This window comes from Bubalus bubalis, chromosome 16 (genome assembly GCF_019923935.1).
Source record: "Bubalus bubalis isolate 160015118507 breed Murrah chromosome 16, NDDB_SH_1, whole genome shotgun sequence".
Lineage (NCBI taxonomy): Eukaryota > Metazoa > Chordata > Mammalia > Artiodactyla > Bovidae > Bubalus > Bubalus bubalis.
The window spans coordinates 4340858-4355848 of NC_059172.1; the positions used below are offsets into that span (position 1 = coordinate 4340858).

Here is a 14991-nt window from a genome sequence, read left to right on the forward strand (position 1 = left end):
TTTCACAAACACAGATAAACAACTCATTGATAAACAGGTCTAGGCTACACCTCCCACTCTGATCTATAGCCAAGACTGTGCACCTCCTATCCTTAACATTTGTCTTGATTATGTCTAAAGGGCTTCCTTGGTGGCTCAGACAGTTAAGCATCTGCCTACAATGTGGGAGACCTGGGTTCAATCCCTGGGTCAGGAAGGTCTCCTGGAGAAGGGAATGGCAACCCACTCCAGTATTCTTGCGTGGAAAATCCCCTGGACCAAGGGGCCTGGTGCGCTACAGTCCATGGAGTCGCAAAGAGTAGGACACGACTGAGCAACTTCACTTTCAGGGTTTTTCATGTCTAAATGCTGCTTCTTTAGGAGCCATTTTCAGTTCACTCATTCCCTCATTCAAGAATATATGTTGAGAATTATTAATTTCCAAATACTACTTAGAGTCTCAAAGAAAAGACAGTAGACTAGATCAGAAAGAAAAAAGAAAAAAAAAAAAAAAAAAAAGCTTTATTCACACGTTCTTTATTTTTCTGGGCTCTTCCTCTCAGTCATCTTTCTCCACTTCCAAAACACAAAACTTTGACATTTATACATTTCAAATCATTTTGCTGTATATCAAAAATAAGGAGGAGGGTTCAGGATGGGGAACACATGTATACCTGTGGCGGATTCATTTTGATATTTGGCAAAACTAATACAATTATGTAAGTTTAAAAATAAAATAAAATTAAAAAAAAATAAGGTGTGAATTACATTTTACAATATATGTGACCTTTCATAATTGTGTCCCTGAATAGTCTTATTGTTCTGATTCCATTCAACTCTCCCAACCAATAAGGGATGCCCACTGGTCTCTTTGTCAATAAAAACATGACTTGCTTTGCTTCTCTTCCACTGTCTTTGCCATTCCTAGTACACTTCTCTACAAGAAAAATACATAAAGGGAAAACTATTTACTTTTAAGGCCCATTTAATTATCACCTCTTCTTTGAAGTTGCTTCCCAAGTTTAGTTAACATATTTCATATTTGTGTTGTAAAATCAGTTCAGACATACTCTATTTATATTTTCTCTCGCATTTATAAAACCAAATGTTTCCATAACTCTGTCCTTGATAGAGTTTCAATACTTTATGTTTGACAGCCTTGTTCTCAGTGATTTTGTTTTTGTTATTTTTTAAAATTATTTTTAAGTGAAGTCTCTTCTAAATGTTAGGTAATGTGTTAGTCTCTCAGTTGTGTCCAACTCTTTGCCATCCCAAGGACTGTAGCGTACCAGACTCCTCTGTTCATTGATTTCCTAGTCAAGGATACTGGAGTGGATTGCCATTTCCCCCTCCAGAGGAGCTTCCTGATCAAGGGATAAATCAAACTCAGGTCTCCTGCATTGGCAGGCAGATTCTTTTACCACTGAGCCACCAGGGTAATGGGAAATTAAATCTTATCTGGGTTAATTAAAGATTCATATCATGCTAATTGTATTTAACCATTCCGTTTCCTTATTCTTAAGTTATATTCTTCATTTTGGTGGCTATCTCTAAGCATATAATGATGACATTTATCTAATATAATCCTCCCAAAGTAGAAAGCATAGTTTTAACATAGATTGCAATATCATCAATCATATGCCTGCTTTTTTCAAATCTCCTCATAGAGTCAAAACAGTAATTTTTATTTTTTAATAACAAACATATACACATATATAAGAGCAACATAAGTCATTCATTTGCAATTTGAATGCATTAAAACATCTTTACTGACTCCATATTATTAAATACCTTTCTGTGTTTTGAGGGGACATCAAATAAAAGTCAGACTTCAGATATCAGGGAATAAAAACAGGAAGAGAGCAATCAAGCCTATTCGGAATAGTGAGTTACTGTATAATAACCTAATGGAGCTCAGTGCTGTACACCAGAAACACATATGAGAGGAGGCCCGAAAACTAAAAGACTTTGAGGAGGGGACAGTTAAGGGAAGATTTCCCTGGATATACATGTAAAAATTAACATGGAAAGATTTAAGACAAGGGAAGTTTCAAGCAGAGAATATGTGAAAAAGCAACTAGATGGTTTGGTTCAGTTCAGTCACTCAGTTGTGTCCAGCTCTCTGCGACCCCATGGACTGCAGCACGACAGGCCTTCCTGTCCATCACCAATGCCCAGAGTTTACTCAGACTCATGTCCATCCAGTCGGTGATGCCATCCAACCAACTCATCCTCTGTCATCCCCTTCTCCTCCTGCCTTCAATCTTTCCCAGCATCAGGGTCTTTTCTTTTCTTTTTTACTTTACAATAGTGTATCTTTTCAAATGAGTCAGTTCTTTGCATCAGGTGGCCAAAATATTGGAGTTTCAGCTTCAACATCAGTCCTTCCAATGAATATTCAGGACTGATTTCCTTTAGGATGAACTGGTTGGATCTCCGTGCAGTCTAAGGGACAAGAGTCTTCTCCAACACCACAGTTCAAAAGCATCAATCCTTCAGCACTCAGCTTAGGAGCTTAGGCGCTGAGCAACTAGTTAAGTACATGCATAATTTCTGTAAATTCTAGACATATGCATACATCATGCTTATTCAACTTTACCTTCTAGACTTGGTTCTGTCTTTAATTAGTTACATGAGCTTGGGAAACCCACTTGAACATTTTGGAGTTCAATTTATTCATGTATATATGTTGAACCAGTCAATCTTAAAGGAAATCAACCCTGAATATTCATTGGAAGGACTGATGCTGAAGCTAAAGCTCTGATATTTTGGCCACCTGATGCGAAGAGCTGACTTGTTGGAAAAAGCCCTGATGCTGGGAAAGATTGAAGGCAGGAGTAGAAGAGGATGACAGACGATGAGATGTTTAGATAGCATCACCAACTCAGTGGACATGAATTTGAGCAAACTCCAGGAGATAGTGAAGGATAGGGGGGACCTTGCATGCCACAGTCCATTGGGTCGTGAAGAGTCACTTACCACTTAGTGAGTGAACAACTAACAATAATATATATTTTAAAAGGCACTAGACTAGGTTATCAGAGAAGGCAATGGCAACCCACTCCAGTGTTCTTGCTTGGAGAATCCCAGGGATTGGGGAGTCTGGGGTCCGCCATCTATGGGGTCGCACAGAGTCAGACACGACTGAAGAGACTTAACAGCAGCAGCAGCAGGATAGGTTATCTCTCCACTTCCTTCTAATTCTTTAACTGTTTACTTGAAAAACTAGATGCTTTTGATACTTTTGCCAAAACTAATATAAATACAGATAAAGCACTATCTTTAGGTTACAAAATTTATTTCAAATTGTCTTACTCTAGCCCAGTTATCTGGTGGCTCAGACAGTAAACCGTCTTGCTTACAATGTGGGAGACCTGGATTCAATCCCTGGGTTGGAAAGATACTCTGGAGAAGGAAATGGCAACCCACTCCAGTACTCTTGCCTCGAAAATCCCATGGATGGAGAAGCCTGGTAGGCTACATTCCATGCTGTAGCAAAGAGTTGGGCACGACTGAGTGACTTCACTTCACTTTCACTTTGTTGTATTAATATCATACTCTTTATTTCTAAAAATTCTTATCTTGAGCTACTATAGCAATGTTATTCCACATCTGTGACTCATAGCTTGCCATTTTGAAGTGCATTCTTCTAACCTACCTGAGCAGAGGCCGCACAAATTTCTCTTCCTAATAGATTGAGTAACAGATGACTGCATGCTTTTGCCAGTATCTCTGTCCCAAAGGACTTTACCTCAGAGCGTAATGTAAGTGAGATCATCAAAAAAATTACAGTCTGTGCTCAGTTGGGAGGCAAAGGCTGACTGAAGATATATTAACACAAGTTCATTTTTGAAGAACTGCATATCTACAGCTAAAAGTTTCATGAAATATCTAAAGTGTTATTGTTCACTCAGTCATATCCAACTTTTTGTGACCCCATGGACTGCAGCACACCAGGCTTCCCTGTCCCTCACCATCCCCAGGTATTTGCTCAAACTTATGTCCACTGAGTCGTTGATGCCATCCAACCATCTCATTCTCTGTTGTCTGCTTCTGTTCCCGCCTTCAATCTTTCCCAGAATCCAGGACTTTTCCAGTGAGTTGGCTCTTCGCGTCAGGTGGCCAAAGTATTGGAGCTTCAGCCTCAGCATCAGTCCTTTCAATGAGGTGTTAAATATTTTAAAAATAGCAGCTTGATTATATTCTATAAGTGATGATCAGGATAGGAATTATATAGGCAGAAACAGTATATTGGAAATATTAAATATTCTATGAATATGTAATGCCTGTTTTATTTCATTAATTAAATTTATAAATGAATCTACATTTGAACAAATGTCCCATCTCTGCTTGTACCTTGATATCTCAATCCCTTTTATTTCTGAATAGTATTCCATTGTATGGATGTATTACAATTTGTTTATCCATTCACCTATTAAAGGATAAATGGTTGTTTTCACTATCAATTATAAATATGGCTGCAGTAAATAAAATTGCAGTTTAAATAAATAAAATCTATTGGCTAACTATCTAGAAATGTCATTTTGGAGGTGTCATGAGGATCTACAGCTTTGCTGCTAGATATGGGCTAATTTAATATGATGCAGAGCTTGAAGAAATCCATTTCTAGAGATGAATTTCAAAGCAAATGTGATCTCAGTGGCTTTTCTTGGAAACACTAAAGTTGTAGATAATGTGAAGTCACAGTACTGGTTGATAAAAACAATAGATTAGCAGATCAGCTGCCTATTTAATAGCAATATTAAACTCAAAATTATCAGCCACTAAGGAAAAACAAATTAAGATCACAGTACTGTTTCACTACGAATACACTAGAATGACTTTAATGAAAATTACTGTCAATACCAAGTGTAAAGATGTTAAAACACTCATTTGTCTGTTAGAATAAAAACTTTGGAAAACTTTTATTGGTATTTTCATAAAAGATTTAACATAAGACTTTCCAATCACCCTAGCAATTCTGCTCCAAAATATCAATCCAAGAAAGATAAAAATATGAACATGAGACAGTTACACAAATATACATACCAATAGTATTCATAATAAGCAAAAAGTAGAATAATCCAAATGTCTACCAATCAATAAATGAACAAACAAAAATGGTATATGCATATAAGCAAATGCTATTCAGTAATAAAAAATAATATTTTTAACACATGCTACAACATGAATGAAACACAAAATCTTTTATTAGTGTAAGAATTCAGACATAGAAGTTTGCACATTTTAAAACTCTATTTTAATGAAAATTCCTAAAATGGCAAATATATGAGACAGAATGTAGATCACAAGCTGCCTGGAGATATGGATGGAAGTGAAAATTAACAGGAAATCAGCAGAAAGAAACTTTATGTGGTGACAACATAAATATTTACAACTGGAACATGGTTGCATATGTACAACTCTATTTATAAATATATACTTTATAAACTTGCAACTTTGGAACTGAATCTGGATAATGATATGGTTGCATAATTACTATAAATTTACTCTAATAAAAGAATACTAATTCACTTAAAATTTATTTCCTCACAATAGGTGCATTTTATGTTGCATATGTATACTTTATTAACACTGTTAAAACATTATCAAATTCAATGTAGAGGATATTTTTTTCATGTCTTGGCTAATGCCCAATTTATCCAGTCATTATAAAATTTGTATGATCAATTATTTATATACTATAAATATTTAAATTTAGTTGAATTTTGTGTAGTGAAAATATGAACTGAACATGATTTGATGCTATGTAATTGTGTTTAGTTCTTGGGAGTGTGAGCTTTTGAGTCAAATTTCCATTTTGAATCTCAACTTTGTCATTTATTAGTTGGAAGATTTTGGCAATTACTCTTCTCAAAGTCATAGTTATTTTATCTGAAAATCTGTTTCAAATTCAAATGCTGTTTGATTTGAGTTAAAAAAAACAAACAGATTTAATGTAACTATTGAGTAGTCAATATGTCTATAAACTGCTTAACACACTGTCAGAAATAGTACACTTCAAAAATGTATAGCAATTAAAAATTATTTTTTCCCATTTTTGTTATTTATTTAATTATTTCCACATAAATTAATTCACAAGCTGAAATGAACTTTTTATTTCAAAGTGTGGTCATAATAGATGACATAACATTTTAAATTATCTTTTCTTATGTCTTCTTATTTTAAGGATTGTGATGACTTTTGTTCTTTGTCTAAGAGTTGGTTCAACTTTGCTTTTTCATGGATTGTAATCTTATTCTTGTTGTACATTAAAGGTCTTTGTGGTTTGTCTCTATTGTCACAAATAAGTCATGATGAGCAATATCAGTCCCCACTGAATATCAGAAGCTACTAGGCTGTATGAAAGTTTTTTAAGTCAGGAAATGTCAGTTTATAACTTTTTGTTTACATCTATTTGGTCAGGAAGCAACAGTTAGAACTGGACATGGAAAAACAGACTGATTCCAAATAGGAAAAGGAGTACGTCAAAGCTGTATATTGTCACCCTGCTTATTTAACTTATATGCAGAGTACATCATGAGAAATGCTGGGCTGGAAGAAACAGAAGCTGGAATCAAGATTGCCGGGAGAAATATCAATAACCTCAAATATGCAGATGACACCACCCTTAGGGCAGAAAGTGAAGAGGAACTAAAAAGCCTCTTGATGAAAGTGAAAGAAGAGACTGAAAAAGTTGGCTTAAAGCTCAAAATTCAGAAAACTAAGATCATGGCATCTGGTCCCATCACTTCATGGCAAATAGATGGGGAAACAGTGGAAACAGTGTCAGACTTTATTTTTTGGGGTTCCAAAATCACTGCAGATGGTGACTGCAGCCATGAAATTAAAAGATGCTTACTCCTTGGAAGGAAAGTTATGATCAACCTAAATAGCATATTGAAAAGCAGAGACATTACTTTGCCAACAAAGGTCCATCTAGTCAAGGCTATGGTTTTTCCAGTGGTCATGTATGGATGTGAGAGTTGGACTGTGAGGAAAGCTGAGCACCGAAGAATTGATGCTTTTGAACAGTGGTGTTGTGGAAGACTCTTGAGAGTCCCTTGGACTGCAAGGAGATCCAACCAGTCCATTCTTAAGGACATCAGTCCTGGGTGTTCATTGGAAGGAGTGATGCTAAAGCTGAAACTCCAATACTTTGGTCGCCTAATGTGAAGAGATGACTCATTGGAAAAGACCCTGAAGCTGGGAGGGATTGGAGGCAGGAGGACGATAGAGGATGAGATGGCTGGATGGCATCACTGACTTGATGTACATGAGTTTGAGTGAACTCTGGGAGTTGGTGATGGACAGGGAGGCCTGGGATGCTGCGATTCATGGGGTTGCAAAGAGGCGGACAGGACTGTGCTACTGAATGACAAGTGGTTAATATGCTCAAGTCACCACCACACAGTCTTCTCGTATCACACTACATGTCCTTGTAGTACGTTTCTCTTGCCTTACATCTTTCTAATTATATACGGTCCTTAAAACCATTTGTGTGTGTTAGTCGCAGTCTTGTCCAACTTTTGCAACTCCATGGGCTGTTGCCCACCAGGTTCCTCTGTCCATGGGATTCTCCAGACAAGAATACTGGCGTGGATTGACTTTCCCTTCTCCTAAGAATGATTAGGCTTTGAACCTATAGAGTGTTTCCCTTGTAGGTTGTGAATGCATATAACATCAGTTAAGCTCAGCTCAGTCGTGTCTGACTCTTTGAAACCCCATGGACTGCAGCATGCCAGGCCTCCCCATCCATCAGCAACTCCTAGAATTTACTCAAACCCATGTCCATTGAGTCAGTGACACCATCCAACAGTCTCATCCTCTGTCGTCCCCTTCTCCTCCTGCCTTCAATATTTCAAAGCATCAGGGTCTTTTCAAATGAGTCAGCTCTTCACATCAGGAGGCCAAAGTACTGGAGTTTCAGCTTCAGCATCAGTCCTTCCAATGAACACCCAGGACTGATCTCCTTTAAGATGGACTGGTTGGATCTCCTTGCAGTCCAAGGGACTCAAGAGTCTTTCCAACACCACAGTTCTAAAGCCTCAATTCTTCAGTGCTCAGCTTTCTTTATAGTCCAACTCTCACATCCATACATGACTACTGGAAAAACCATAGCCTTGACTAGATGGACCTGTGTTGGCAAAGTAATGTCTCTTGCTTTTTAATATCCTGCCTAGGTTGGTCATAATTTTCTTCCAAGAAGTGTCTTTTAATTTCATGTCTGTAGTCACCATCAGCAGTGATTTTGGAGCTCCCCCTCAAAATAAAGCCTGCTACAGTTTCTCCATCTATTTGCCATGAAGTGATGAGACCAGATGCCATGATCCTTGTTTTCTGAATATTGAGTTTTAAGCCAACTTTTTCACCCTCCTCTTTCACTTCCATCAATATAGCATAGTGCACCTTATACTATAATGTCTTCATGCATCCTGTGTTCTCCTCATTCTCTTTTGATCTCTTGTCTTACTGTATTCATGTTGGTACATGATTTATTTATCCGTGTTGCTACTTTTGCCTGTCATATCACACTGTTTGACCTGAAACGATGTCAGTTCTTTTTCTTTTTCTTTTTTTTTGGCTGTGTTGTGTGACATAAGGGATCTTAATTCTCAGAACAGGGATTGAACTTGCACCCCCTGCATTGTAAGTGTGGAGTCTCAACCACTGAACTGCCAAGGAAATACCACAGTATCAATTTTGAGTGCCTGGTTAGAAGCTACTCTCTTTCATTTTCTTTAATAAATAGCATTTTCTAATAAGATCACACATTTCTATTTGCAATGATAGTATTAATAGTTCAGTTTGGTCACTCAGTTGTGTCCGACTCCCTGCAACCCCATGAACCACAACATATCAGGCCTCCCTGTCCATCACCAAGTCCCAGAGTTTACCCAAACTCATGTCCATTGAGTCAGTGATGCCATCCAACCATGTCATCCTCTGTCATCCCCTTCTCCTCCTGCCCTCAATCTTTCCCAATATCAGGGTCTTTTCAAATGAGTCAGCTTTTCACATCTGATGGCCAAAGTATTGGAGTTTCAGCTTTAACATCAGTCCTTCCAATGAACATGCAGGACTGATTTCCTTTAGAATGGACTGGTTGGATCTCCTTGCAGTCCAAAGGACTCTCAAGAGTCTTCTCCAACACCACAGTTCAAAAGCATCAATTCTTCTGCGCTCATCCTGCTTTATAGTCCAACTCTCACATCCGCACATGACTACTGGAAAAACCATAGCCTTGACTAGATGGACCTTTGTTGACAGTGTAATGTCTCTGCTTTTTAATATGCTGTCTAGGTTGGTCTTAACTTTCCTTTCAAGGAGTAAGTGTCTTTTAATTTCATGGCTGAAATCACTATCTGCAGTGATTTTGGAGCTCCCCAAAATAAAGTCAGCTACTGTTTCCACTGTTTCCCCATCTATTTGCCTAGAAGTGATGGGAATAGATGCCATGATCTTAGTTTTCTGACTGTTGAGCTTTAACCCAACTTTTTCACTCTCCTCTCTCACTTTCATCAAGAGGCTCTTTAGTTCTTCACTTTCTGCCATAAGGGTATTAATAGTGATATTACACATGTACAGATATAGCAAATTCACTGTGCAATTTCTTTGTATTTTAAATATGATATCTTTTTAAAGGCAAATGATAAATAGAAGTAAGTGACAAAACAAATTTATTCTGGTCCACAGAAGAGAGGTGTAACAGAGACACAGTTGGGAAATATTTACCCAGTGATGTTGAGAAGAAATTTCTGAAATTAAAAAAGGATATTCAGAGATTTCCTTCCAAATGCAGTTACACCCATAGCACTGTTAGTTTGTACAACCTGATTTTTTTTAAATTAACCTGATACGTTTTATCATGAAACACTGAGGGTTTTAATATTCTCTATTTGAGGATCCAAATGAAACTAACCTTTTTCAGGGATACTATTTGTGTACCAGGTACATGGCTAGTCTAGAAATCCAGACATTTTTAGTAAATTAGTACCAAACAAGACTTACTGTTCTTATTTACTGGAAATGCCCAGCTTGGCTACATGTACTATATAAATAATACTCCATTAATTTATCCTCATATTGGTTAACTCCATTCTGGTCACCTGCATATATGCAAGTTGTATGATAAATTTTGATATGCACTCAAAAACTATCAGAAATCGTGAGAGTTTTACTGCAAATTTGCAGATGACATGATCCTCTACATTGAAAACCCTAAAGACGTCACCAGAAAATTACTAGAACTAATCAATGATTATAGTAAAGTTGCAGGATATAAAATCAACACACAGAAATCCCTTGCATTGCTATACACTAATAATGAGAAAACAGAAAGAGAAATTAAGGAAACAATTCCATTCACCATTGCAACAGAAAGAATAAAATATTTAGGAATATATCTACCTAAAGAAACTAAAGACCTATATATAGAAAACTATAAAACACTGGTGAAAGAAATCAAAGAGGACACTAATAGATGGAGAAATATACCATGTTCATGGAATGGAAGAATCAATATAGTGAAAATGAGTATACTATCCAAAGCAATTTATAGATTCAATGCAATCCCCATCAAGCTACCAATGGTATTCTTCACAGAGCTGGAACAAATAATTTCACAATTTGTATGGAAATACAAAAAACCTCGAATAGCCAAAGCTATCTTGAGAAAGAAGAATGGAACTGGAGGAATCAACCTCCCTGACTTCAGGCTCTACTGCAAAGCCACAGTCATCAAGCCAGTATGGTACTGGCATAAAGACAGAAATATAGATCAATGGAACAAAATAGAAAGCCCAGAGATAAATCCATGCACGTATGGACACCTTATCTTTGACAAAGGAGGCAAGAATATACAATGGATTAAAGACAATCTCTTTAACAAGTGGTGCTGGGAAAACTGGTCAAGCACTTGTAAAAGAATGAAACTAGAACACTTTCTAACACCATACACAAAAATAAACTTAAAATGGATTAAAGATCTAAACGTAAGACCAGAAACTATAAAACTCCTAGAGGAGAACATAGACAAAACACTCTCTGACATACATCATAGCAGGATCCTCTATGACCCACCTCCCAGAATATTGGAAATAAAAGCAAACAAATGGGACCTAATTAAACTTAAAAGCTTCTGCACAACAAAGGAAACTATTAGCAAGGTGAAAAGGCCGCCTTCAGAATGGGAGAAAATAATAGCAAATGAAGCAACTGACAAACAACTAGTCTCAAAAATATACAAGCAACTCCTACAGCTCAACTCCAGAAAAATAAATGACCCAGTCAAAAAATGGGCCAAAGAACTAAATAGACATTTCTCCAAAGAAGACATACAGATGGCTAACAAACACATGAAAAGATGCTCAACATCACTCATTATCAGAGAAATGCAAATCAAAACCACTATGAGGTACCATTTCATGCCAGTCAGAATGTCTGCAATCCAAAAGTCTACAAGCAATAAATGCTGGAGAGGGTGTGGAAAAAAGGGAACCCTCTTACACTGTTGGTGGGAATGCAAACTAGTACAGCCACTCTGGAGAACAGTGTGGAGATTCCTTAAAAAACTGGAAATAGACCTGCCTTATGACCCAGCAATCCCACTGCTGGGCATACACACTGAGGAAACCAGAAGGGAAAGAGACACGTGTACCCCAATGTTCATCGCAGCACTGTTTATAATAGCCAGGACATGGAAGCAACCTAGATGCCCATCAGCAGATGAATGGATAAGAAAGCAGTGGTACATATACACAATGGAGTATTACTCAGCCATTAAAAAGAATACATTTGAATCAGTTCTAATGAGGTGGCTGAAACTGGAGCCTATTATACAGAGTGAAGTAAGCCAGAAAGAAAAACACCAATACAGTATACTAACACATATATATGGAATTTAGAAAGATGGTAAGAATAATGCTGTGTACGAGACAGCAAAAGAGACACTGATGTATAGATCAGTCTTATGGACTCTGTGGGACAGGGAGAGGGTGGGGAGATTTGGGAGAATGGCATTTAAACATGTATAACATCATGTGTGAAACGAGTCGCCAGTCCAGGTTCGATGCACGATACCGGATGCTTGGGGCTGGTGCACTGGGACGACCCGGAGGGATGGTATGGGGAGGGAGGAGGGAGGAGGGTTCAGGATGGGGAGCACGGGAATACCTGTGGTGGATTCATTTCGATGTTTGGCAAATCTAATACAATATTGTAAAGTTTAAAAATAAAATAAAATTTAAAAAAAACTCAGAAATCAAAAAATTACAAAAACAATTAAATTTTTTTTCTTAATGATGCGAGGGACTTTCAAAAACATGATTCATTGAATGCTTACTTACATCAAAACACAGTACATTTATTAAACATACTACAGAAAACTTACACTTAGGGTAAGGAGAAGGAAAATTCTTATAAACTCCACTACAATTATCATACAGTAGTACTCAGAGTGAAAGCCATCGGTGATGATGCCTTGTGTTCTTCATTAATAAGTTGTATAAATTGTATTAATTGCCATAAAAATAATTTCAACTGCATTTTGGTTATCATTCAAAATACAAATGTATGAGGAGTGTGTAGCTTTTCCTTCAAACCATACTAAGAAAGAGTTAAGGATTGTTTTAAATAAATTTGTCAGTTTAATTTTGCTATTTAGTGATGAAAAGGATTTAGGCCATCTGCAATTCCAGATGCAGTGATCTGCTACATGCACAGAAAGTTAAAAAAAGCCAAAGAATGAGAAAAATCCACTTACTTCCCTCAGCTATTATTTTCCTTCTTCTCTTTTGACTTATTTAAAATTTTCAAATTCATATCTCCTGACTCTTGGAAATATTTATTTCAATGTAGATGTTTGTATAATCCTTGAGAAAATCAGTGAATACTGCTTTGTTTCTGTATTAAATTCATACATCCAAGAGCTTCAGATTATTTTTTAAATCAGTGCCTCCCAAATTCTAGCACCTTTTAATTCTCAGAGTAGGCTGCATACCTATTAATCAGTCATCTAACCATTGCTTTTTCTGACACAATGGCAGTTTGTCTTAACTCTATTTATTTACAGATTTCTAAAATTTCATCAGCTTAAAAGAACAGCATGAATTTGTCAGAAATCTCTTTAAGGTGGCCTTCACGTCCTTGTTCCTCAGGCTGTAGATCATGGGGTTCAGCATGGGGATCACCAGAGTATAAAACACGGAGGCCACTTTATCAGTATCCATAGAATGGTTAGTTTGAGGCTGCGCATACATGAATATCATTGTGCCATAGAAGACAGATACTGCCATCATATGTGATGCACAGGTGGAAAAGGCTTTTTTCCTTCCTTCTGATGAACGTATTTTGAGAATGGACAAAACAATGTTGAAATAAGATACAAGAACTATAATTATGGAAAACACCAGATTTGTAGCTGCAGATATAAACACAAATGTTTCTGGAAAGGAAGTATCAGAGCAGGACAATGCTAGCAGAGGGGTGATATCACAATAAAAATGATTGATGATATTGCAAGAGCAATAAGTCACAGAGAATACAGAAGATGAGGCCACAATAGCTGTGGAAAAGCTATAGAGGTATGTGAGGGAAACTAGCAGAAGACAGATCCGCCGAGATACAACCACCATGTAGAGCAGGGGGTCACAAATGGCCACATAGCGGTCATAGGCCATCACAGCTAACAGGAGCACCTCAGCTACAATGAAAACCAAGAACCCTCCCAGTTGGGTGGCACATTCATAGTAGGAAGTACTGTGTTTCTTTACTAAAAAGTTGATCAGCATTTTAGGGGCAATGACAGTTGAATTGCCAAGATTGATGATAGCCAAGTGCCTGAGGAAGAAATACATGGGGGTCTGAAGCCGCGAGTCCACACTGGTGAGGGTGATGATGCTTAGGTTCCCTGTCACGGTCAGTCCATAGATGACCAGGAAGACAAAGAAGAGTGGGATCTGGAGGTCTGGATGTTCTGAGACTCCTGTGAGAATAAACTCAGTGACTCGGGTGAAATTTCCATTAGCCATGTAAGAGTGTAGAAAGTCATCTGGGAAAGAAAGGAGAAGTGGTTACAGTTTTTAAAAATTTCCAGAACTGTTGCTATATGGCAAGGGCAATTTCTGGGGTAAGATTTCCTGGAATCATACTTTGAAAATATATCCATTCCCTTGAGTAAGTGAAAGTCACTCAGTCATGTCTGACTCTTTGTGACCCCATGTACCTTACAGTCCATGGAATTTACCAGGTCAGAATACTTGAGTGGGTAGCTGTTGCCTTCTCCAGGAGATCTTCCCAACCCACGGATTGAACTCAGGTCTCCCGCATTGCTGACAGATTCTTTACCATTTGAGCCACCAGCGAAGCCCATCAGTTCCCTTACTTCTGCTAAAATCAAGTGTCCTGATGGTTTATAACTTCCCAGGGGGTGAAATAGTACAGTCTATCTGCCAATGCAGGAGACATGGGTTCAACCCCTGGATCAGGAAAATCACCTGGAGGAGGGAATGGCTACCTGCTCCAGTATTCTCGCCTGGAGAGAGGAGCCTGGCAGTCTACAGTCCATGGCGTTGCACAAAGTCGGACATGAGTGAGTGACTGAGCACACGCAGGCTGGTTATATACTCTTCTTAAATTGCAAAAGTAAATGTTGAAAAGCAATCAGTTAAATCACAGACATTATATTTTTCCTCTAAGTTTCTTTTAAAGCTCTATGTTGTATTTTCTGCCAATTTCCATATTTCTTTGCCATCTTAAGCACCCCCTCTCCTACTTCCTTAGGTCAAGCTTTCATTAACACTGTCATGGACTGCTGTATCCTTCTCTTCTTCAGGCTACCATTCTCTAAGATTTGTTGATAAGTCAGTAGGAGTCATTAAAACTTTCTGATTAATCAAACATGTAATCTGAGATATCTTTTAGAATAATTGAAAAAAGCCTTGGCCTCATATTCAATGCATTCCACACTCAGGTCTGTATCACTTTTCTAGTCATATCGTTTCACCAGACATA

The 14991-nt window shown here is 37.7% G+C and overlaps 1 protein-coding gene across 1 annotated transcript; it reads right to left on the minus strand.

Annotated features, from left to right (window-relative positions):
* Positions 1-13055: 13055 nt before the first annotated feature.
* On the minus strand, positions 13056-14009 carry LOC102393183 (olfactory receptor 8J3-like). Its single transcript, XM_025266311.3, has one exon. It carries the CDS (start codon positions 14007-14009, stop codon positions 13056-13058), a length of 954 nt encoding a protein of 317 aa, XP_025122096.3.
* Between the last annotated feature and the right edge of the window lie 982 nt (positions 14010-14991).